Raw genomic sequence first — 26,411 nt, 5'->3', positions numbered from 1 at the left:
TACAGACTTTATGTGTTCCTTCAATAAGGCTAGGCCCATTCAGGTAGTTGCTCTGCCTTCTAAAATTATTAAATTTGATATATTTTATCACGTTCTTCCCCTCGCCCAGGTCCTTCCAATTCCTTTCCCCTAAATACCCAACCAACTTTTTTTCTCAAAAATCAAAATCAATACAACTAAACCATCCAAAACCAAAAAACCCAAAAAAACTATAACTAAATAAAAGCACATAACACAATAAAAAATGTTGAATTTATTATAAGTTGCTAAAATATTCCAATCTGCCCTGCATTAGAGAAAAAGAATATACCAGTATACCTCTATTGGAGAAAACTTATTTTTCCTCTCCCAGAGGGCATAAATGACAATTCAGTTGGTAAGATTTACCCAACTGGCTTGGTTTCTATTCATTCATTTTTAATATAACAAAAGAAAATATAATAAGTTAAAACAAAAACTATTGGATTGAAGTTTGTCAACACAAAACAACAGAAGGAAAAGAGTGCAAGAGAAGGCAAAAGAATCAAAGACCTACTCATTTCCACATTCAGGAATCCCATAAAAATACATTGGAAACCATAATACATAGTTTGAGAACCTAGTAAAAACCTGTGCAACCCCTATGCATGCTTCTTCACTCTCTGTAAGTTCATATGTGTTTTTCTTATGTGAATTTACAGGATCTTGTTTCTTGGTGCCCACCATCCCCTCTGGCTCTTATAATCTTTAGTTCTCCTCTTCTGTAGGGTTCTTTGGCTCTGAGGGGAGGTATTTGATGGCTAAAACCAATAAAACAACTATCAACTCATGTAGCCAAGAATATGGAGTTAAAGGAACACACACATATTCCTAGTGGGAGTGAAAACTCATTCAGTCATTATGGAACACAGTGTAATGTTTCCTCAGAAAGACAGAAATCGATCTACCTCAAGATCCAACTACATTACTCTTGGGCATTTATCCAAGTGATATTTAATACTACCACAGAGACACTTGTTCAGCCATGTTCATTGCTGTTCTATGTATAATAGCCAGAATTTGATAACAACTCAGATATCCCTCAGAAGAAGGAATGATAAAGAAAATGTAGCACATTATCTTTTTTAACGACACCATAAAATTTTCAGACAAATATATAGAAATAAAAAATCATCCTGAGTGAGAAATCCTATACTCAAAAAGATGAATGTGAAATATATCTCTTTTATATGGATATTCGCTATGAAGTCAATGATAGCCACAATGATAATGTGGTTCAATTCATAGTACCAAGAGAGTAGGAATAGAATAGGGGACTAAAGGGTGAGGAGACAGATAAATCTCTGTCTTAAAGTCATCCTCTGTCATTATAGCTGCAAAATAAAGTGAACTGAACTACTCTCTTTTCAAACCTGGGTCAGCAATTATTGAGTCAGAAATCTTATAATTCTTTTCATAAAATAGCATTATTGTTGTACAGCATTTGTTTATACTGTATGAGGCTGTATCACTGTGGATGGTTAATACAGAGCTGAATGGGCAATGGCAATGCAGGAGAGAATAGGCAGGACTTCCTTCTCAGAAAGGGAAACATGGGATGAAAAAGGCATGTAGAAGATGCCAATGAAACGCTAAGATGTCAGACATATGGTACAGATGAGAGGTAACTGAGCCACATGGCAGAATGTAAAATAATAAAAACAGGTTAATTTAAGTTATAAGAGTTAGTTAAGGAAAAGTCTAAGCTAAGGTCAAGCTTTCATAATTAATAATAAGTCTCCATGTCATTATTTGTGAGCTGGCAGCCCCAAGGAAAGTCTGACTCTACACATTACATACAAATATCATTTACTAAATGCTCTTTCAGTCTCATCTGGGAATGTGAAGCTGGGTAATGAAGAGGGTACAATTCTTTTTTATAAAGCTCTTTATTGATTCCTTGAATTTTTCACATCACATTCCCCAATCCCACTCATCCTCAGTCCCTCCATACCTGTTTTTTACCCTTGTAGCATTGTCCCCAAAGAAAAACTTAATGAGAAATAATAAAAATAACATTAAAATTAAAAATACAAATAAGAATATTAGTTAAAAAACAAACAGAATGAAATTACTGCTCTCCTCTGCCTTTCCTGCCTCCCCATCGCCTCTTCATTTGTCTTAGTGCGGTTGGGATCTGCTGTTTATCAGGCAGTATAGAAGTTACAATTCTTAGTATCATTTGTAAATTGAGAAAATGACAGAATAAAAGAGCTAATGGTTCAGCTGGGACAGAAATCACAACAACCTCCACACAATTTTCTTCATTGTGTGTCAAGCATGGCATTCACTAAAAAGTATTCACATGAGTTAATTGTGGCCATCATCACATGAACTCTCTTTGCACCATAAACCTCATCCTTCTTGGTCAAATTCCAGCATATCAGCATGAGGCCAGTGTCTGTTTTCAGGCATTCATTTCTTTTTCTTCCTCATAAAGCCAAGCCCATCCTTTCCTCATACCCAGTACCTTCAGGCCTCTGTGAATTTTAAAGGGATCATCTCTTAGGTGTTTGTGATCAAATCTCTTGTTTCACAGCTGGTATCAAGTACCTACTTTAAGGTCATTATTCCTGTACTCAGATCTATGTTGTATTCCACTCAGGAACAATACCTACACCGTACATTTTCTGTTCTATCATCTTGTCATTCTTTCTGTCAGAGGATACCGAGTGTCCTTTCCTGATGAGATTAAAGAACATATTATAGCATATTATAGCAGCAGTTCTGCTTTAATGAATAAAAGAAACAATGTTAAGGAATAGAAACTTGAGTTATAAGTCAATAAAAACAAAGATGAAGTCAGAATAAAGAAAAATAAATATTAATAAAACTATATGCAAAAATGGATGATGTAGGATTTGAGGTGAGGGCAGAAAATTTGGTCATCTCTGTAACCCAGGATATGTATCCTGAGCTGACTGCAAACTCAATATTCTCCTGCCTCAGTTTCCTTCCTGTTGGAATTAATGGAATACATCAACATGACTGGCATAAGTGCAGTTCATCGTGTTTTAATATGATGCAAGAAAATAGCACCAAGAGCAACGGGAGAATCTCATGGAAGCAGTAGAAGAATGACATCAGAGATATTCATTTTTGTCTCTCACCACCACCAAATTATCCTAAGAATAAGAACTATGTGAGTAGGGGCTTATTTAAAAGTATTAGACCCTTAGCATGGATAGTATCCACTGTATACACTGTGATAAAAAAAAATGGAAAACAAAAGCTGGCTAGAAACAAACCAAGCTACGGTCAAGACCTTATAGGTATGAATAAGTCTCAGTGAATTTATTTGGGAGCTGGGTGTTGAGCCCCCAAAGAACAAAGAGTAAAGAGAATAAAGAAGCAATATCACGTAAGTTTCATTATTATATTTTCTATATTTTCTGTAGTTTGAGTTACATTCAGCCTGAAGAATTTCCTTCAGTGTTTCAGTTTAAATTAATGTGCTGGGATGCAGTGGATGACATGCTAGTCATGTAAGTATGAGGACATGGTTCACATCCCAGGGACCCACATAAAGTCAGATGCAGCTGCACCACATGACTGCACTCAGAGTGATGCTGTGGCAAGTTGAGAGATGGAGACTGCAGAGTATCCAGATGGTTCTGGGCCAGGCTCGTTATGAAGCAGTGGTGAACAAAGTACCATGTCTCAGATAAGGCAGAAGGCAACAGCCATATGCAAGGTTGGCCTCTTATCTTCACGCACATGTCAAGGCTAGGAGGTTGTCCTCAAAGAAGAGCAGGCAAAAACTGACCTATGGCATCACATACTCTGAAACATAGATTTTTAAAATATAAGAAAAGGAGTCAAGAATTAATTATGTTAATTTTTTGAGTCTTTATTCTCCATTACTTCTTAGATAATATGTTCAGTGGCTTTGTACAATATTGAATGATCAAGTTGTTTCTGAAATAACATACATTCTTTACACAGCACATCCATAATGCACACCCCTGCATCACACTTCAGAAAGATTAGAGAGTAAAGACTCAATGGAATAGCATGCAAGGCTCCTTTAAGACACATGTGCCATGCTCTAGTAAACTTTCTGGTAACATCAACTCCCAGTGGGTGAAACAGGAGCAGGTGCCCATTTGAGCACCAGCACACTCTTCTGGGCTGATTTACATATGGAGTCATTAGACAACAGCCCTGGCTCCTTTAAGAGTCACTGCCAGAAGCATAAGAAGCATTCTCTCTTCAAATTCTCAGCGATGGAGTCAAAGGTACTCCTCCTATGGATGCTGCTGTTCCTGGTACAAGGTGAGAGGGAGTAAAGCAGTGTTGGGTGCACCTACTGTAGCCATCATGGTTTTCCATGCCTCTAGTATCATGATTGTTAGATTAAAGACATTTGTAATTGGTTTTAAGTTCCACCATTCCTTTTGACTTTCTAGATTCTCAAAGTGTACTCACAAGTATTCATAATTTTTTAATGTAAAATTCCCTTGCTGAGAAAGTTCCTAAACATGTATAACAATGGTCTGTGTGTTTGTGATTCCAGGTTCTACTGAGGACATTGTGCTGACCCAGTCTCCAGGTTTGCTGACTGTGTCTCTGGGACAAAAGGCCACCATCTCCTGCAAGTCCAGTGAGAGTGTCATTTTCTTTGGATTACGGAATTTAGTGCACTGGTATCAACAGAAACCAGGAGAGCCCCCAAAACTTCTTATCTATGGTGCATCCAACCTAGAAACTGGGGTCCCTGCCAGGTTCAGTGGCAGTGGGTCTGGGACAGATTTCACCCTCACCATCAATCCTGTGGAGGCTGAAGATGCTGCAACCTATTACTGTCAGCAGAGTAAAGCATATCCTCCCACAGTGCTACAGAACTGAACGAAAACCTCCTGGGGTTGCTGCTGCCTGAGTCTCTGTCTCTCAGCTGTCTCTTACTCTCTGACATCTCAAAAGACAGCTTTATACTTGTTTTGGCAAAATTTTTAAGCAATGAAACAAATTCTTATAAACAGATTTGATTGTTTATCCCATCCTATATATTTTATATTTTAATAATTTCTCAACAAAATACAGACATTCATGGTTGTTTCTTAATGATCTTAACAATTATTTATTTCAATTTTTGTTAACATATATTTGTCTTTGAATGATTTTCCCTTCTTCTCCTCTATCTCCTATACCACATCTCTACCTACTCCATCCCACCCTCAGTATTTCTTTATAAACTTTCTTATCACTTAAGATTTACTGTTTCTATTTTATATGTTCCTAAAAGACAAGTCTCTTGCAAACCTGACTGAGAAGCCAAGGACAATGGCACTGGGTTTTGATTATACTGCATGGACAGACTTTATGGGAGCCTGGTTTGTTTGGATGCTCACCTTTATAGACCTGGATGGAGTGGGGAGGACCTTGGACTTCCCACAAGGCAGGGAACTATGACTGCTCTTAGGACTAGAGAGGGAGGGGGAGGTGGAAAGGGGGAAGGAAAAGGGAGGCAAGGAGGAGTTGGAAATTTTTAATAAATAAATGGATAAATAAATAACAATAAATACAAATTACTTAAACTGGAAAAAATTAACCAAAGTCACTTAGTGTGTGCATGTTTGTGTGTGTATGTGTGTGTGGAGAGAGAGACAGAGACAGAGACAGAGACAGAAAGAGAGACAGAGAGAGAAGCCAAATAATAATGTGCAAAAGTTGCTTCTGGGAATCAAACTCAGGTGTATCAGTCTCTGCTGCAATCACCTTTCCGGTTACCAACTGAGCAATCTTGCCAGTGTGATCTACTATTAATTTCTTTAATGATTTATTTGAAACTAGCATGAATGAGTTTCAATAGCAGTCAGAAGATGGTATCAGATCCCAAGGAGCTAGAGTTTCAGTGGGTTATGAGTTAGTTGATGTGGGTACTGGAAACCAAGCTGCAGAATCAAAAAGTACTTTTAACTGCTAAACCATTTACTAACCACTGATATTCCAATTATTTAGGTATTTTTTTAGAATTATTAATTCTTTTGCCCTAGGACAATGGTATAGTTATGGAAGCTTTGGGGCCCATCATTTAAACTGTAAACACCTTTGAGTAGTTAATATTTTCATCAAATCTTTCAGATGCAGGCTCACATTCTCACCCAGTGTTATTGTTCTCCTATTGCTTCTGTTTTTTTACACTCACAAGCAGCCTCCTACAGTTACTTAGAAATGAAAGGCTATGCAACAGTTATTTTTCTACTTTGGTTCCATTGTTTCTGTATCTGTGTCCAACCCCAAAATTAAGGCTTTAGTATAATATATATTGATTGACATTTAATATTCATTATTTTAACAACTTCTATACTTTCTGCCATTTCCTTTTCTCTAATTCTTTCTTTCTTCATTCTTTGTGTGTTGTATGGGATAGGTATTAAATGTATAAAATATGGGAGTGGTGTGCATGTGACACATACTGCACATGGAGGACACAGGACATCAGGAGTTAGTCCACAAAATTCCACCTTGTTTCAGGCAGGGTGTCATCATGGAACATTTAAGACATGAACTTGGGGGAAGAAGAATACTTGATAGATACCTTCTTCTTCTTTTTTCAGATGGTCAATGAGCCCTCACCAGCTTGGACTTCTCTTGAGTACTGAGACACTAGAACTCTTAGGATCCTTAATCACTAAGAGAGAAGTGCTTAGTATTTTTCTTATCCTGTGGTTTTCTGTGGCTTTAAGCTGGGAAAAAGAGAAAATACCCTCCTAATAAAAGTACTAACTAAAAATACTAAGATTCAAATAGACCTATCCAGACATGAGGCTACAGAATACCTGACTCTTTATTTCCTCCTTAAAGTAGATGTCGAAATAATTTCTGCCCTCCAGAATACAAATCCCTGTTCCCTGCAAAACATAAATCAGATTAAATATGACTTTATGAGATTTTTCAGTTGACTCTAGCCAATATACTGAAACTTTCCAAAATCGCACTCTGTTAGTAGATATGACTTAAGAATCAATAGTTTTTGTCCTAGGTCAGACAGTTGTTTAGTATAGGAAAACAAGTTGTTCCAGGCTGCTGAGTATTATAGTGATGACTTTCCTGCATCCTATGGTCCATCTCAGCAGTTCTATTGTCAGGGGGAAGCAGACTAAAAAGACAAGGAGGCCTTTTACCAAGAGAACCATTGATAGTGCTATGAAACACCTTTCATGGAACAATTAAAAAAATATTTTTTCAAACTTTATCATAGAGGTATTGAGAAGAACAAACATCATATATTAATCTACCCCAAATTGCCTATGAAGGACAAGGTCTTATGGGAAAGCCCTGTGATGTCCTTGAAAATCACAGAGCAATGGAAGATGTCCTCCCATCCTTGGCCATGCAATGGTGAGGTGGGCAAAAGAGGTGACCCTGAAACTTATGAGCTGCAACACTCAGGAGACTGGTACCAACCTCTGGACTGAACAAGATAGTAGACCTGGTCCTGAAGGTATAAGTATGTGAGAGCTGACTCTGAGTGTATGAATACAAGAGAACTAACCCAGCCACTATAAGGGTGAACTAATTGAGACAATGCTGGACAATTTGCCCTGATGGAGAAAACAGGTGACAGCTAGCAGATTGACCAACCATGCAACTAGCCAGGCCCAGAATTAGTGTTTCATTTTGGCCTAAGCCAACATTCTGGATGGTCATGGTGTTTGCAATTTGGAAGCTGAAGATGATAGTCTAAGAACCTAATGGTCCCATTGGGCCACTTTTGGGGAGGACTCTAGATATAGAGAATTCTTTTTCAAAAAATAATCTAGCATCCACTGCTCTCCCTTTCAAACTGATTGGGAAATGGCAGCTTCCATTGCTTATAAGGGTAATCTTTCTTCCATTTTCCAATGCATCCATTATCATCCCAGTCCAAATTTATCCCAAGATCCCCATTTCTTTTTCTCATAAAAGAAAATAATATCCTTTAAAATTGTAGTATTAGTAGTATTTAGAAATCATAAGAGATTACTTAAAGTCACGGGTTCTCAAAAGCAAGCAATACTCCTGTGATACCCCAATGTTGGATTTCAAAAAAAACTCATGAGTAAATGGAGGCTAGTAAATGGTCTCTTCTTCACTAACCTGGCCATAGTCCATCCCCACCTATGAGCTCCCAACCTCGTTCTTTGTTAACACAAATCTATGAGAGGACCAGATGATTCACAGTCTTAGGTTAAAGCAATGTAGTTTTCTGTTTACATTTATACCCTAATTATCAATACCTTTTTGCCTTGGGGACCTGTCAAAACAAACCACACAACTCACTTGAAATATACTGCCCCAACAGTTCCAAGATAATCCTCAACAATCTGGACATACACTGTCAAGGGACATAGCTAAATTGTCTTTCTTACAAGTCATTAAGCCACAACCATGTGGTGATACACAGATTATTAGAAATGGGTTAAATTAATATGTAAGAGTTAGTCAATAAGAAGCTAGATCTAATGAGCCAATCAGTGATTTAAGTAATATAGTTTCTGAGTCATTATTTTGGGGATGAGCAGTCTGGAAACAAACAAGCAGCCTCCTTCCTCCAATAAATTGGCACACCAACCTAGGTAACTACATCCACATAAAAATCTGGAAAAGCTTAAAAAGAAATTCTAGACACAAAAGAACAGAGTTAAGCATGGTTTGGTAGTGGCATTTTCTTGGGTGGGCTCTGTTTTCTAGAAGCGAGCAGAAGCATGGCACCTTTAAGAGAGGTTTTATTGATTCAGTGGTAGCAAAAAAAAAAGGCACACTGTTTTGAACTGGCTGGAGCATCCTGGACCATGCAGACAGGGTAAACTCTGACAAGTTCCAGTTACTGAATATTTAAATGGGATTTGTGAGCATTGTGCTTGGGCTGGCTTAACAGCAACATAGACTGACTGTGTGCCTAAAAATCGGGCAATGATTATGGCTCTCAAAAACAATAGCTCCCCCATGCTAGACTAGGCAGGGCAAGCATGCAGTGAAGTACTTTCTCTAGGAATGCTACCACTTGGGTTTAGCATTTTAAAAAGCACTTCTGGTCAGAAAATATTTACAGTTACATAGTAAAGACAAATTCAGACAGATATAGAACTCTTACTGGGTCACAATGTCAGATAAAAGTACATAGGCTTGAGAGAGCAAAGAAAAGAAGTATAGAGAGTTAAAAAGAATATAAGGGTTTTTTTTTTAAAAAAAAGTAAAGTCTTAAAAGAGACAGAGTAAAGACAGCCATAGATTAAAAGGAGTAAAAAAAAATAAGCCATGTAAAGATGGAATATACAAAGAGAGTCTCGATTATGTATATTGATGTGTTTTCTTTTAATATTTTGATTGTAAAGGAGCTAAGTACAAAGAGAAATTTCATTGTATGGACTTCTAAGTTAAACCAACATAAAAATTCTTGACCTCAGAATTTGAATCTATGGATATGTTGGTTTGGAAAAGAAGTTCTTTGGTGTGGGAGAATGGTCTTTATTCTGTCAATTATATTTTAAATAAATGCTGATTGGTCGGTAGCCAGGCAGAAAATAAAGACAGGACAACCAGACAAGAAGTAGAGTTAGTCAATGAAAATGGGAAAATTCTGGGATGAGAAAAGCAAGCCCATTCTTATTTGCAGTTCTGACCTAGCCACAGAACAAGCAAGATGTGACTGTATCACTGAAAAAGGTACTGATCCATGTGGCTAATACAAAAGAATAATGGAGTAATATATGTTATGAGAGTTAATAAGAAGCTGAGCTAATGGGTCAATCAGTTTATAACCAATGTAGAAATCTTTGTGATTTCTTTAGGACTTAACAATTGCAGGAACTGGGCAGGACAGAAATCTCAGTCAACAAATGGCACACACATGGAAAATTCCATCCACATAAGCATGAGAAAGTTTGGGAAGTAATTCTAGACTTAAAATAATAGAGTTAAAAATGGCTTATTGATAGCAGCATTTTATCAGATGTGCTCTGTTTGCTAGAAGCAAATGTGTCTCATTTAAGAGAGTCTTCCTGACTCAGCATTAGCAGTAAAACCTTGCATCTATTTTAAGTGGCCCTGCCACAAAACACTTAAATAGTTTTGATGAAAATTTGACCACATGCTTTGTAGTTGTCACCCATAGCAAGAAAAAAAGCTTTTAAAATGCTGTAATGTCAGGGAAAACTTTAACTCTTTCAAGCAAGGGTCCAACTACAGAGCATTTGACTGTGGTTTGTGAGCAGACTACTACAGCTTTCTTGCTGGCAGGGACCTAGAAACACCATAAAGTTGTGACAATAAACATGGCCACGGCCAGTACCTCTGCCATGAGGCTGGAATCTCAGAAAGCTAAGGAATGGGCTGGATCCAGCCGTCAAAGCCACAGCTTTAATTGTCTCCATATTACTTAGCAGATTAAAGACCCATGTGGTCAGAAAAAGAGAGATATACAATAAAGAAAGATTTAAAGATAAAGAAAACATCTCAATGACTTACAGTGTGTTAAAAATGTATACAGGCTTGGGAGAGAAAAAAAAGGTTAAACTCCTTAAAAGAAAGAAAGAGAGTAGTTGGGTGTGGTGATATACACATTTAAGAACAAACTGAGAAGACAGATGCATGCAGACTTCTATGAGTTCAAGGTGTAGTGGCACAAGATATTAATCCTAACACTTGGGAGACAGAGGTAGACAGACCTCTGTATATTCAAGGTGTGATACACACCTTTAATGTCAGCACTTGAGAGGCAGATGCAGGTGGATCTGTATGAGTTCAAGGACAGTCTAGTCTACAGAGGGAGTTCCAGAACAGGCAAAGAAACACAGAGAACTTGTCTCAAAAAGCAAAACATTAAAAGTAAAAATAGAAGAAATAGAGGTTAAAATAAAGACACTTATAGATGAAAAATACACAGAGAGTCTGAATATTGTATGTTATTATGTTCTCTTTGAAATGTTTGAATGCTGAGGAAGTAGCAACAGCTGCCAAAAGGTATTTGTTTATAAATGCTGCTGAATTAATCCAAGATAGGTATTTTGAAAATACCTTGACATTAAAATTGAAGTCAAAATGTATGCTACTTTGGAGAAGCAGTGTTGTTGTTTTGTTTCCACAAGAAATGAGAGACTGTGAACTCATTCTGATTTAATGAAAATCATGTTTGATCAAGGAAGATCACCTGAGAAATCTCCAGTAGGAAGAGATGGCCCAGATGTCTGAGTTCTACATCTAGAACAGATTCAAGATGTTGCCTGAGATGATCAAGTTTCACAGGATACTCCAGTCAGGGCTTGATCATAATTCTAAATTTCAGGTACCCTCTCCTCTGTCCAGAGAACAATCTGGGGATCTCCTTGGACCTGTGATCCCATTTATAATCAAGTCTGCTGTAAACCCTAAAATGACTCCCTTAGTTGAGATATAGTCTTCTCTGATCTCATATCCATCCTTCCTCCCTCCCCCCATCCCAGTCCGCCTAGCTTTTCCCATTCCTCCCCTAGTCCCTTCTCTCTAACCCTCTCCCCTTCCAACAACCCTCCCAGTCCCCCCATGCACCCAAGGTTACCTGGGACTCTTGTCTCTTTCAAACCTCCTGGCGGATAGCTAAATAATCTTCATCAGGTTCATCTTCTTATTTAGCTTCTCTAGGATCACGAATAATAAGCTCAAAGACCTTTAATTATGGTTAGAATCCACTTATGAGTGAATACATACTGTGTTCCTCTTTTTGGGTCTCGCTTACCTCACTCAGTAAAGCGTTTTCTATTTCCATCCATTTGCATGCAAAATTCATGATGTCATTGTTTTTTACCGCTGAGTAAAACTCTAATGTGTATATGTTCCACACCTTTTTTAACTATTCTTCTATTGAGGGGCACCTAGGCTGTTTCCAGGTTCTGGCTATTACAAATAGTGCTGCTATGAACATAGTAGAACAAATGCTCTTGTAGTATGTTTGGGAATCTCTAGGGTATATTCCCAAGAGAGGAATTGCTGGCTCCTGAGGGAGGTTAACTCCCAGTTTCCTGAGAAACCGCCACACTGATTTCCACAGTGGCTGCACAAGTTTGCATTCCCACCAACAATGGATGAGTGTTCCCCTCATTCCACATCCTCTCCAGCATAGGCTATCATTGGTGTTTTTGACTTTAGCTATTCTGACAGGTGTAAGATGGTATCTCAAAGTGGTTTTGATTTGCATTTCCCTGATCGCTAAGGAGGTTGAGCATGACTTTAAGTGTCTTTTGGCCATTCGAAGTTCATCTGTTGTGAATTCTCTGTTCAGATCAGTACCCCATTTTTTAATTGGGTTAAGTAGAGTTTTAGTGTCTAGTTTTTTGTGTTCTTTGTATATTCTGGAGACCAGACCTTTGTCTGATGAGGGGTTGGTGAAGATCTTCTCCCAGTCAGAAGGCAGCCTTTTTGTCTTACTGACAGTGTCCTTTGCTTTACAGAAACTTCTCAGTTTCAGCAGGTCCCATTTATTCATTGTTTCTCTTATTGTCTGTGCTACTGGGGTCCTACTTAGGAAGTTCCCTCCTGTGCCTATATCTTGTAGACTACTTCCCACTTTCTCTTCTATCAGGTTCAGAGTGGACAGATTGATGTTGATGTCTTTAATCCATTTGGACTTGAGTTTTGTGCATGGTGATAGATATGGATCTACTTTCATTCTTCTACAGGTTGACATCCAGCTATGCCAGCACCATTTGTTAAAGACACTTTCCTTCTTCCATTGTATACCTTTAGCTCCCTTGTCGAAAATTAGGTGTTCATAGGTTTGAGGGTTAGTATCCGGGTCTTCTATTCGATTTCATAGGTCGACTTCTCTGTTCTTATGCCAATACAAACCTGTTTTCAATACTGTAGCTCTGTAATAGAGTTTGAAGTCAGGGATAGCAATGCCTCCAGAAGTTCCTTTGTTGTATAAGATTGTTTTGGCTATCCTGGGTTTTTGGCTTTTCCATATAAAATTGATTATTGTTCTCTCAAGGTCTGTGAAGAAGTTTGATGGGATTTTGATGGGGATTGCATTGAATCTATAGATTGCTTTTGGTAGAATTGCCATTTTTACTATGTTTATTCTCCCAATCCAAGAGCAGGGGAGGTCTTTCCATTTTCTGGTATCCTCCTCAATTTCTCTTTTCAAAGGCTTAAAGTTCTTGTCATATTGGTCTTTCACTTCCTTGGCTAAAGTAACCCCAAGATATTTTATGCTATTTGTGGCTATCGTGAAAGGTGATGTTTCTCTGATTTCCCTCTCCGCTTTATCCTTTGTGTATAGGAGGGCCCCTGATTTTGGAGTTTCTCTCCATTCAATTTGATGTTAGCTGTCGGCTTGCTGTATATTTCTTTTATTATATTTAGGTATGATCCTTGTATCCCCAGTCTCTCCAACACCTTTATCATAAATGGGTGTTGAATTTTATCAAATGCTTTTTCAGCATCCAATGAAATGATCATATGGTTTTTTTCCTTCAGTTTATTTATATGATGGATTACATTGATAGATTTGCGTATGTTGAACCATCCCTGCATCACTGGGATGAAGCCTAGAATACTAGGGACACATTACAAAAAAATGGATTATGGATATTTTCCTTTCTTTAAAAAAAGAGGAGGAAGTTGTTTGGGAGAATGGTCTATATTCTGAATTATATTTTAAATAAATGCTGATTGACCAGTAGCCAGGCAGGAAATATGGGTGGGACAACCAGACAGGAAGTGGGGATGGGTCAATGAGAACAGGAATATTCTGGGAAGAGGCAAGCCCATTTCTCTCTGCAGTCCTAACACCTACAGAAGAAGCAAATTCTGAATGACTCACTGTAAAAGGTACTAAGACATATGGCTAAAAAGATAAGAATAATGGAATTCTACTGCATGTCTTGGCTTTTTGAGGGCCTACTCTTTTTGGAAGCACACTTTACGAGATCTGGATGGAGGGGGAGGGCCTTGGACTCCCCTGAGGGCACCCTGACTTCTCTTAGGACTGGAGAGGGAGGGAAATAGGTAGGGGAAGTGGAAGGGAAATGGGAGGAGGGGAGGAGGTGGAAAATTTTAATATATTAATAAATAAAGAAAAGAACAGTGGGCTAATATACATTATAAGAGTTAATAAGAAGCTGAGATAATGGTCCAATCAGTTTATAATTGATGTAGACCTCTATATGATTTCTTGGGGACTTAAAAATTGTAGGAACTGGGTAGGACAAAAACTCAGTCTACAGCTCTTCTTTTTTTCCACAGAGGATGAGAAAAAGTGAAAAAACTCCAAGCTAATGTGATTTGATGGACAAAGACCTCTCGAAATGTTTCCATGAATCCCTCCCTCCACAAATTACTTTGCCCAACAAAAAACAAGAAGCACTTTGGAGGGAAATAACTATGCCAATATTCCCAAATACTGTTTATAAATGTTTGTTTACACTTAAAGTTGGATAAGCTCTAATGATTGGTATTGGTATGAATCTTCGTTTATTGATACAAATTTAAAGTCAATTTTGTTATTTGTATATTTCTGTTCCTGATTAAGGTTTTGTGTATGTGCAGCTCATTTAAAATATAATATATAGTTAAAAATATAGGTTAATAGATAATCATTTGTAATAGTCAATTATATTTTCTAGATGCACAAAGATGTATTTCAGATGGTATGCATTCTTCAAGCCCTTAAAAGAGGACAGAATATGGCAATTATAATATTTTAAGAATTTAAAAGTTTTTATTAGAGTGAGACACAAATGGTTCTGGCAGCAACAATCTACTTCAAGAGGAAGATGAAAATGGAAGAGGCTTCTTATGGAGTTGGTTAGCCATTTGTGTAAGAAACTGCTCTGGCTGAACTGCTTGAAAGAATCTGCTAGACACTCTGCAAGACACAGAACAAAGTGACTGCCTATATAGGTGGAACTATATTTGTGATTTCCTTCTTCATGGAGAAATCTGCTGGATTGTAAGGGCCTGTAGGCTGAAGATAGATGCCCCAACAATGCAAAAGTACTTTGGGTAACTTTCTAGGCAGTGAGCTGTCTCTGTCAGTTCTAGAATTTTGGAAGCCAATTACAATATATTTCCTGTTTACTTAGGTAATATTACATTTTTCTGGAGTCTTTGATGGAATTGAAGTATTTATAGTTATAATTACAGTTTTCCTTAATCAGTATAAAAGATAAAATGATATAAATGTTGTAAGTGAAATTCTTGCTTGGTAACTGTTTTGTTATATGTAATTTTACTATATTAAAGTTAAAACTTTCCTTTTTTATTTAAACAGAAAAGGGGAGGTGATGTAGAATTTCCTTCTGTATGCTATGATTCCCATTGATTAATAAAGAAATTGTTTTGTACCTTTAGAAAGGTAGAACTTAGTTAGGCAGGGAAAGCTAGGCTGAACGCTGGGAGAAAAAGTGTGGAGTCAGAGAGAAGCCATGGAGCTGTTGCCAGAGACAAGTGCTGGATCATTACCTGATAAGCCACAGCCACGTGGCAATACACAGATAATAGAAATGGGTTAAATTAATACATTAGAGGTAGAATAAGAAGTTGGAACTAGTTAGTCAATCAGTGATTTAAATAATATAGTTTCTGTGTGATTATTTTGGGGCTGAGTAGCTGAAAATGAAACAAGTGGCCCTCTCCCAACAAAAATAAATCATCTATAAGTCTCTAGCTCCCAATTTCCATTTATATGTTATGTCCTTGTTATTGTTACTTTGAACTGAGAAACTCAAGTCCTCTGTCAACAGAATGCTCCCCAACACACTGAAAAAGTTTTATGACTAACATATAACTTATTTTTTAATCATTAAATTAAAAGCCTGTGACTTCAAACCATAACTTATTACTTAAGAGTATAAGGAGTTGACATGAACCAGCTCCCTAGGCTGGAGTGGCATGAGAAAGCAAGATCCACAGGAGCAGGAGTGGATCCAGTCCAGGGACATTAGTGGACCAGGACTGAGCCAGCAACCTGGGCCAGAGCAGTCCTGAGACAGCCGACTCCACAGGAACAGGTACAAGGAAGAAACTGATGAGCCAGTGAGACAGAAGCAGAGACCATTGAGGATCCGAATGAGAATCTGGGACCTTCAAGGGAGTAGACCTTAGCAAGGAACTCTATGGGTCTCGGTGTGAGTCTACGTTCCCAAGGGAACTAAACCTGAGCCAGGACTTCTGTCAGTCTGTGTGTGAATCTGGAACATCCAAGGGAATATGCAGGAACCAGAGATCTCTGAGGGTCCAAGCCAGGGACATCTGCAGGAGTCGATCGAGACCAGGATTTACAGAAATAGGTCAAAGCCAGTAACCTAGGCCAAAGTAGGCCAGAGACAACTAACACCACCTTGGGCTGGAATGGGCCTAAGGCAACAAATTCCATAGGAATGAGACTGAACCAGATACCTAGGCTGAAATGGGACTGAAATCAGGTGTTCATAGGTGTGTGGATTAGTATCCAGGTCTTCGATTCGATTCCACTGGTCAATGTCTCTGTTTTTATGTCAGTATGGAGCTGTTACCATTACTGCAGCTCTGTAATAAAGCTTAATGTCAGGGAAGGTAATGCTTCCAGAAGTTCCTTCTTTGTATAGAATTATTTTGGGTATCCTGGGTTTTTTGTTTTTCCATATAAAGTTGATTATTGTTCTCTCAAGTTCTGTAAAGAATTTTGTTGGGGATTGCATTGAGTCCTTAGATTGCCTTTGATAAAATTGCCATTTTTCTATGTTGATCCTTCATATCCAAGAGCATGTGAGATCTTTCCATTTTCACATATGTCCTTCAGTTTCCTTTTTTATTATTAAAAATTTACACCTCCTTCTCTCCTCCCACTTCCCTCCACTTTCCCCACTCCCCCTCCTTCTTCAGGCCACAGAGCAGTCAGGGTTCCCTACCCTATGGGAAGTCCCAGGTCCAGGAAGGTGAGCACCCAAAAGCACAAGGCTCCCACAAAGCCCATCCATGAGTAAAATCAAAGCCCAACACCATTGTCCTTGGCTTCTCAGTCAGTCTCAACCATCAGCCACATTCAGAGAGTCTGATTTGATCACATGCTCCATCAGTCCCAGTTCAGCTGGCCTTGGTGAGCTCCCATTAGATCAGTCCCACCATCTCAGTGGGTGGACTCACCCCTCGCGGTTCTGACTTCCATGCTCATGTTTTCTCTCCTTCTGTGTCTCATTTGGGCCTTGGAAGCTAAGTACAGTGCTCTAGTGTGGGTCTTTGTCTCTATCTCCATACATCACCAGATGAAGGTTCTATGGTGATATGCAAGATATTCATCAGTGTGGCTCTGGGACAAGGCCAATTCAGGCACCCTCTCCTCCGATGCCCAAGGAACAATCTGGGGACCTCTCTCCTTATACCTGGGAACCCCTCTAGAGTCAAGTCTCTTGCAAAACCCTAAAATGGCTCCCTTAATTAAGATATTCACTTCACTGTACCCATATCTACTCTTCCTCCATCCCACCCATTCCATTTCCCAAAGCTTTTCCGAATCCTCCCCTTCTCTCTTCTCTCTACACATCTCCCCTTATATTTATCCCCCCCCCCGTGCACCCACGTTTTCCCTGGCAATCTTGTCTCCTTCCAATATCCTGGAGGATAGCAATATGATTTTCTTTAGGTTCATCTTCTTATTTAGCTTCTCTAGGGTCAGAAATTATAGGCTCAAAGTCATTTAATTATGGCTAGAATCCAATTATGAGTGAATACATGCCGTATTCCTCTTTTTGGGTCTCAGTTACTTCACTCAGTAAAGCAGTTTCTATTTCCATCAATTTGCATGCAAAATTCAAGATGTCATTATTTTTTTACCACTGAGTAAAACTCTAATGTGTATATGTTTCACACCTTCTTTAACCATTCTTCTTTGGGGGGCACCTAGGTGGTTTCCAGGTTCTGGCTATTACAAATATTGCTGCTATGAACACAGCATGAACAAATGCTTTTGTAGTAAGATATGGACTCTCTTGGGTATATGCCCAAGAGTGGAATTGCTGGGTCCTGAGGTAGGTTGACTCCCAGTTTCCTGAGAAACTGCCACACTGATTTCCACAGTGGCTGTACAAGTTTGCATTCCCACCAACAATGGATGAGTGTTCCCCTCACTCCACATCCTCTCCAGCATAGGCTATCATTGGTGTTTTTGATTTTGGCTATTCTGACAGGTGTAAGATGGTATCTCAAAGTTATTTTGATTTGCATTTCTCTGATCTCTAAGGAGGTTGGGCATAACCTTAAGTGTCTTTTGGCAATTCAAAGTTCTTCTGTTGAGTATTCTCTGTTCAGTTCAGTACCCCATTTTTTAATTGGGTTAATTAGAGTTTTAGTGTCTAGTTTCTTGAGTTTGTTGTATATTTTGGAGATCAGACATTTGTCTGATGAGGGGTTGGTCAAGATCTTCTCCCAGTCAGAAGATAGCCTTTTGTCTTAATGACAGTGTCCTTTGCTTTACAGATGCTTCTCAGTTTCAGGAGGTCCGATTTATTCATTGTTTCTCTTATTGTCTGTGCTACTGGGGTCCTACTTAGGAAGTGGCCTCCTGTGCCTATCTTGTAGACTACTTCCCAGTTTCTCTTCTATCAGCTTCAAAGTGGTCAGATTAATGTTGATGTCTTTAATCCATTTGGACCTGAGTTTGTGTATGGTGATAGATATGGATCTATTTTCATTCTTCTGCAGGTTGACATCCAGTTATATTAGCACCATTTGTTAAAGATGTTTTCTTTCTTCCATTGTATATTTTAGCTCCTTTGTTGAAAATCAGGTGTTCATAGGTTTGTGGATTAATATCCAGGTATTCGATTCGATTACATTGGTCAACATCTCTGTTTTTGTGCCAATACCAAGTTGATTTCATTACTGTTGCTCTGTAATAGTGTTGGAAGTCAGGGACGGTAATGCCTCTGGAAGTACTTTTATTGTATAGGATTGTTTTTTTCTATCCTGGGTTTTCTGTTTTTCCATATAAAGTTGATTATTGTTCTCTCAAAGTCTGTGAAGAATTTTGTTGAAATTTTGATGGGGATGCATTGAATCTGTAGATTTCTTTTGGTAGAATTGCCATTTTTACTATGTTGATCCTCCCAATCCATGAACACAGGAGATGCTTCTATTTTCTGTTATCCTCTTCAAATTCTTTCTTCAAAGACTTAAGGTTTTCATCAAATATATCTTTCACTTCCTTGGTTAGAGTTACCTCAAGATACGTTATGCTATTTGTGGCTTTTGTGAAAGGTCATATTTCTCTGAGTTCCCTGTCTGCTTCTTGGTTCTTTGTGTATAGGAGGGCAATTAATATTTTGGAGTTGATCTTGTATCTTGCCAAATTGCTAAAGGTGCTGATCAGCTGTAGGAGTTCTTTGGTAGAGTTTTTGGGATCGCTTATGTACACTATCATATCATCTGCAAATAACAAAAGTTTGACTTCTTCCTTTCAAATTCGAATCCCTATGATCTCCTTATGGTGTCTTATTGCTACTGTCAGAAATTCAAGCAGTATATTGAAGAGGTATAGAAAGAGTGGAAGCCTTGTTTGTTCCTGATTTTCGTAAAATGGCTTTGAGTTTCTTTGCATTTAATTTGATGTTAGCTGTCAGTTTGCTGTATATTACTTTTATTATATATAAGAATAAACCTTCTATCCCTAATCTCTCCAATATCTTTATCATGAAGGGGTGTTGAATTTTGTCAAATGCTTTTTCAGGATCTAATGAAATGATCATTTGATTTTTTCTTTCAGTTTATTTTTACAATATTAATAAATGCTGATTGGCCTGTAGTATAAAGCACAGGTGAGCTTATGAGTGTGAGATAATTCTGGGAAGTGGAAAGGCCTAGAGCTAGTTCCCAGACAGTTGCAGAGGAAGCAAGATGAGAATGACTCATTGGAAAAGGTACCAAGGCTCATGGCTATTTATATCAAGAATTGTGGGTAAATTTAAGTCATAAGAGCTAGGTAATAAGAAACATGAGCTAATTGGTCACACAGTTTATAACTAATATAAACCTCTGTGTGTTTCTTTGGTATTGAACACCTCTGGTATCAGAAGGAACAGAAACTTCCATGTAGAGGTTATGGTGGGAGAGAACTTTTGAGAATGACCAAGCAACTATGGTCCAACTTGAGGCCCACACCATGACTGGGATTCCATGCCTGACACTGCCAGAATGATCAGGAACTTAAGACTTGATAGGCCTGAAATGTAGGATAGCGCCAAACACAACTAGCAAGAAAAGAAAAAAAAGTCAATGAAATTATTCCTAAAGATATTTTGCTTTGCTCACAGATTGGAGTCTAGTCCATTCATCATTACATCATCAGAGAGGCCTCATCTAGCAACTGATAAGAGTAGATCATATCATACTACTATGATAGTATGTAGAAATTCATAGCCAAACAATAAGTACAGCTCAGGGAAACCCTCAGATGAGGCAGAGAAAGGATTGAAGGAGTCAGAGGGGTCAAAGACACCACAGGTTCAAGGCCCAAAAAATCAGCTAAGCAGTCCCTGAAGTGGCAATCAAGGAACCTGCATAGATCTGTGCTAGGTCCTCTACATATATTTTATGGTCGTGTAGCTTGGTGGTCTTTTTGGACTCATAACAGTGGGAGTATGGGAGGTCTTTGACCCTTTTGGGACCCTTTCTCTACTACTGGGTTACCTTGTACAGACTTGACATGAGGGGGTATGCTTAGTCTTATTGTAACTTGTTATTCAGTGTTTCTTTGATATTCTTGAGAGACCTGCTATTTTCTAAAGGGAAACAGAGATGCAGAGGATCTGGGTGAGTAGAGAGATGGTGAAGGCCTGGGTGGAAAGTAAGGAGGAAAAACAGAGGTTGGTTGGAATGTAATGTATAAGAGAAGGAGAATAAAAAAAATAAATACCACTTAATATAATAGGAACAGTAATTCAGATGATCTAATAAAAAGGAAATTTTGTTCATGAAATATCAAGGATCAAAACAGATAAGTTGGGACCCCCTAGATTATTAGCTTGGACTGTATCCTAGTTTGCTTTCCATTGTTCTGGTACTTATCATGACCAAAGCAGCTTGTGGAGGAAAAGGATTATTGCCTTACAATTTCTTATCACAGTCCATCATTAAGGGATGTCAGGAAAAGAATTCCAACAAGAACAGAGGAAGGAACCATGGAGAAAACATACTTACTTCATTCTCCAGGCTTGTTTTCCATGACTTCATAAAACAATACAATACAAAACAAAACAAAACAAAACAACCCTTCCAAAAAACTAAACAGTACAACTGACAGTGTAACTGTATTCCTGACCATAACAGGCAACCCTAGTGTTAAGGTAGCAAACATGACTCAGACTCACTGAATCCATCTCCAATGTTTAAAACTCTCATTCCCAGAGATGAGACATGTGGAATTTTCCACTGTCAACTCCTTTTTTGAACTCCTGTGATGCTACTGGAAACACTTGGTCTTCCTGAGGTAAAGTATAATTTTCTCCTTTTAACAATCTCCATTGGAATGCTTTCCTGTACAGACAGACTAAACTGAAAAGCAGAGTTTGTAGCAGTCTTGGGAATACAGCAGCGAGGACATGGTGTTCTTCCTGAGTTGTGACTCTAAAGGGTCTCATCCGGATGCGGCATCATGAGGAACAAAACCCTATCCCAAAGTGAGAGGTTGAGAGAAGCAGGAAAGTGTGAGCTCAAGAAAGTTACCCCAGGGTCCAGAGTACACTAAAAAGAAGAAATTAAGAGGTGAGAAAGAGAGAGAGTGAGGGGTGGAGAGAGAGAGAGAGAGAGAGAGAGAGAGAGAGAGAGAGAGAGAGAGGCAGAAGGAGAGGGAATGAGTATGAATTAATTTTTATACTTCATAATCCATATTCTATAGAAACTAAAAGAAATGGTAAGGATGAATGTCTGAATGCCAGTATCAAGTATAAAGATGGCCTCCAAAGGCATGAATGCTTACCTGGAACATAGGATACTAGGTCAAAATCCTTTATTCCTGTCAATCACACTCAGATTTCCTGTCCCACCTGGTGTGTGAAGAGAGTGTCAGATGTCCTGACAATGTCCACACTGTGAAACACAAGGGAGTGGTGATGCTAGATTTTGTGGCTCTATGGATACCAAGTTCCTAAAGCACCACAATCCTTAACACAAACTCTAGATTCGTTGGGTCATGAGCTTCTTTTGTAACAAGCATTTCCCTTCTCCATAGCACCTGCACTGGAGGCAGTGAAAAAGGCTCTTTTAGATGAAAGTTGTATTCAATGTGAGGAAAAGTCATAAGTTTCAACATCCAGGGATTTGTTGCTTAAAAATTTCTCAAATCTTGATATCCCGTATAATCACAACTTAAGGGACTAAATGAATCTCATGGTCTCTCTCTCAAGGACTGCAGTACACTGCAGCTTGACTGTGTCCAGAAGGCCCAAGTGGTAAAGCCTTGGCTTCCAGGCTGTTATTTTGGTAGTGAAAAAGGTATGAATACAGGGCCATTGGGAAGGTTTGAGATCGCTAACATTGTGCTCAATGGAAAACTCTGTGCCTGTGCTCTCCTCCTCTTTCCTTTGATCCCCACACTTTTGTCTTGATGTTTTGGTGCACCACAAACTCCCACAAGCCCTTCCTCTTATTGAGCAGAAGATCCCAAACTGAGCTAATGTTAAGTTCATTATGTCCTTTTCTTTCCCTGATGGAAAGAATCACCCTTTCAATGCAATTCAGGGCTAGACATGCTGAAGTGATTACATGACTGAATACTGAAAAATCACACTTTCAGTTGGTGTTAGAGAGATAATGAATTTCAACATTGCTTTTCTAATTCCTTAGGGAGTGTCAGAAGCATGTTGATACATATTGTGTTCTTGTATTACATTGGTAATACATCACTTTCACTATCCATTAGCATCATTTTTCAATGTCCCATTGTTTTTATTGTAAGAGTCTTTAACCTCATTGTTGATGTGGGATTCCCCTCTGTATGTTGCAAATACCATTGGTTAATAAAGAAACTGTCTTGGGCCTGTGCAAAGCAGAACTTAGGTAGCTGGGGAAAACTATACTGAATGCTGGGAGAAAGAGGGCTGAGTCTAGAGAAGCCATGTTGTCCCACCAGAGACAGAAGCTCAAATGAAACATTATCCAGTAAGTCACAGCCACGTGTCTATACACATATTAATTGAAATGGGTTAGATTAGGATATAAGAGTTTGCTAGAAATATCCTTAAGCTATTGGCCAAACAGTATTGCAAATAATGCAGTTTCTGTGTGGTTAATTCGGGAGTCTGAGCAGCAGGATACAATCAAGCAGCCTTCTACTACACCTTACTTAAACTGTCTCCTGGATAATTTATTTGTTTTGAAGTTGTGAATGGAATTTCACCTTGATTTCTGTCTTAGTAAGTTTGTTACTATTATACAGAAAAACTACTGACTGCTGTATGTTTACTTTATCCTGTTCGTTGCTGAAAGTATTTTACAATTTAACAGCTTTCTGGCCAAGTTTTGAGAGTCTTTTAAGTTTATGAATTTATTATGTATATATGTTTTACTCCTTCATTTACTATTGATATCCCTTTCATTTCTTTCCCTTTCCTTTTTAACTCTGCCTGAGACTTTAAGCATTACATGGAGTAAGAGTAAGAGAGTGAGTTCACCACCTTTTCTCTCTCTAGATTTGAGAAATAATACTGTTTCCCCACTTAGGGTACTTACAGTAGTAGTCTGTCATTCATCTTCTTTCCTGTTTTCAGGAATGATCTTTCGGTTTGTGGTCCCTTTAGAGAATTTAGCATGCTGTAGGTGACTTCTCTGCACTGACTGAGATGACCATAATATTTCTTTTCTGAAGCAGTTTGTGTTTACTTGAAGTTGTTGTTTCCTTTTTTCAATACAGTGTTTGATGTGTAGACCTGGCATCCTGGAACTCACTTTGTAGTCCAAGATGTTCTTGATTGAACTCACTGAGATCCCTCTGCCTCTTCCTCTCCAAGTTGTGGGATTAAATGCATGCTCCACACTGCCCTGTCTTTGAATGACTTTTCATTCCTGGATTGAAAGAAGTTTGGTCATAATGTGTACTCCTCCTAATATGCTGTTAGGTTTGACTTTCAGGGTTTTTTGTGGGGTTTATATAAATCAGGGAAATTGATCTCTTTGTCGTTATCCCCTTATGTCTTTGTATCTAAGTAATGCTGGCTTCATAGTTGTTGTGGATTTCCCCCCCTCCTTTTGTGGTGGTGATTCATCCTTCTTTATGGCATGGAACAGTTCAGAGGCATTAGTGTCAACTCTTTGTTAAAGGTCTGGAAGAATTTGGCAGAGGATCTCAGTCGTGAGCTTCACTCTTGAGAGTTGTTATATTACCACTTCAAAAGAGTTGCTTGCTATGGTTCTGTTGCAATTGTTGATATCATTGTGATTTAATGTGGTCATGTCACATGTATACTCACATAGGGATGGGGATGGGGTTGGAGGAAGGGGAGAGGGAGAGAGAAAAGGGAAAAAGGAAAGACTGCAGAGAGCTTGGGGGAAGTGGCAGAGTGGAAATGGAGGAAGGGTAGATATAGGAGCTGGGAAGAAACAGTAAATCTTAAGTGGCAGGAAAGTCTAAAAAGCAATACTGACTGTGGGAAGGAATAGGCAGAGATGTGGTCTGGAAGATAGGGCAGAAGAAGTGAAAACCATCCAAAGACAAATATATGTTAATAAAAATTTAAATGAATAATTATTAATTAAGAAACAATCATAGAGGTCTATATTTTGTTGGGAAATAATTAAATTATAAATTATTTATGATGGGTCAAATAAGTAAATCAGCTCATAAAAGTTCATTTTATTGTTTAAGATCTTTTCCCAAACAAGTATAGAACTGTGTATTGAGATGTCAGAGAGTAATAGATAGCTGAGAGACTGAGCCTCAGTGAGCAACAACCCCAGGAGGTTTCTGTTCAGCCCTGGAGCACTGTGGGAGGAAGCTTCTTAGTCTGCTGACAGTAATAGGTTGCAGCATCATCAGCCTCCACAGGATTGATGGTGAGGGTGAAGTCTGTCTCAGACCCACTGCCACTGAACCTGGCAGGGACCCCAGACTCTTGGTAGGATGCAGCATAGATGAGGAATTTGGGAGGCTGTCCTGGTTTCTGTTGATACCATTGCATAGCATTTATCCCAAAGAAATCGACACTCTCACTGGACTTGCAGGAGATGGTGGCCTTTTGTCCCAGAGACACAGTCAGGAAACCTGGAGACTGGGTCAACACAATGTCCCCAGTGGAACCTGGAATCACAAACAAACAGACCATGGATATACATGTTTAGAAGCCTTCCCATCAGAGGAATTTTTCATTAAAAATTTTTCAAAATACTTGTAGGCATCACTTTGAAAAACCAGAAAGTCAAAGGGAATAGGGAACTTAAACCCAGTTACAAATTTCTTAAATCTAACAATAAAGATATTAGAGGCATGGAAAACCGTGATGGCCTCAGGGGATGCCCCAACACTGATTTGCACCCTCTCACCTGGTACCCTGAGCAGCAGCATCCATAGCAAGAGTGCCTTTGACTCCATCTCTGAATACTTGAAAAGAGATTGCTTCTTAGGCTCCTTGCAGCTGTACTTAAAGGAGCCTGGGCTGTTGTATGATGACTCAATATGTAAATCAGCCCTGAAAAGTGTGTGCCAGTGCTCAAAGGGACACCTGCTCCTGTTTCACCCACTGGGAGTTGGTGTCAGAAAATTCACTAGAGCATGGCAAATATGTGTTAAAGGAGCCTTGCAACCTATTCTCTTGAACCTTTACCCACTAATCCTTCTGAAGTGTGATGCAGGTAAGTGCACTATGGATGCCCTATGTAAAGAATGTATGTTATTTCAGGAACAACTTAATCATTCATAAATTGTAAATGGCCAATGAAAATATTATCTAAGAAGGAATGGTGAATAAAGATCCAAAGAAAATTATTCTTGACTTATTTCTTATTTTTTTTTAAATCTGTGTTTCAGTGTATGTGATGCTGTCTGTGTATGTTTTTTCCTGCTCTTGTTTCAGGACAACCTCCTTGCCTTGGCATACAGGTGAAGATAAGAGGCCATTCTTGAGTATGGCTTTTGCCCTCTGCCTCATCTGAGACAGTGTTTCTTGTTCACCACTGCTCCATAAAGAGCCTGGCAAGGCTCTTCTGGATACTCTCCAGTCTCCATCTCTCATCTTGCCACAGCATCATTGTGAATGCAGCATGTGAAACAGAACACTCTGCTATTAATTTGCTTTAAGAATCACAGGTGTTCCAAGTGTGGCACTTGGTGATCAATGCCTTTGACTTTGAAACTTGAAGCCCTTTCTCTGGCAAGTCTGGTTTGAGGTCACTTGAACCAGAAGTTTCTTTTATTCTGGGAAAAATGCCCCTTTTATTCTTCTCTCTCAGGCTGTGGTGTATTTTGTCCT

General features: G+C 38.7%; 2 gene segments (V, D, J or C); one reads left to right on the top strand and one right to left on the bottom strand.

Annotated features, from left to right (window-relative positions):
- The window catches only part of LOC125403929 (Ig kappa chain V-III region MOPC 321-like), a 456,525-nt gene that overhangs the window by 50,552 nt on the left and 379,562 nt on the right, over window positions 1-26,411 (top strand).
- Window positions 24,785-25,566, bottom strand: LOC148121741 (Ig kappa chain V-III region MOPC 63-like). The segment is given in 2 exon segments: window positions 24,785-25,243; window positions 25,486-25,566. Coding segments are annotated over 2 exon segments (378 nt in total).

This window comes from Myodes glareolus, chromosome 6 (genome assembly GCF_982192425.1).
Source record: "Myodes glareolus chromosome 6, mMyoGla1.1, whole genome shotgun sequence".
NCBI lineage: Eukaryota > Metazoa > Chordata > Mammalia > Rodentia > Cricetidae > Myodes > Myodes glareolus.
This window is presented reverse-complemented; position numbering and strand designations above follow the sequence as displayed.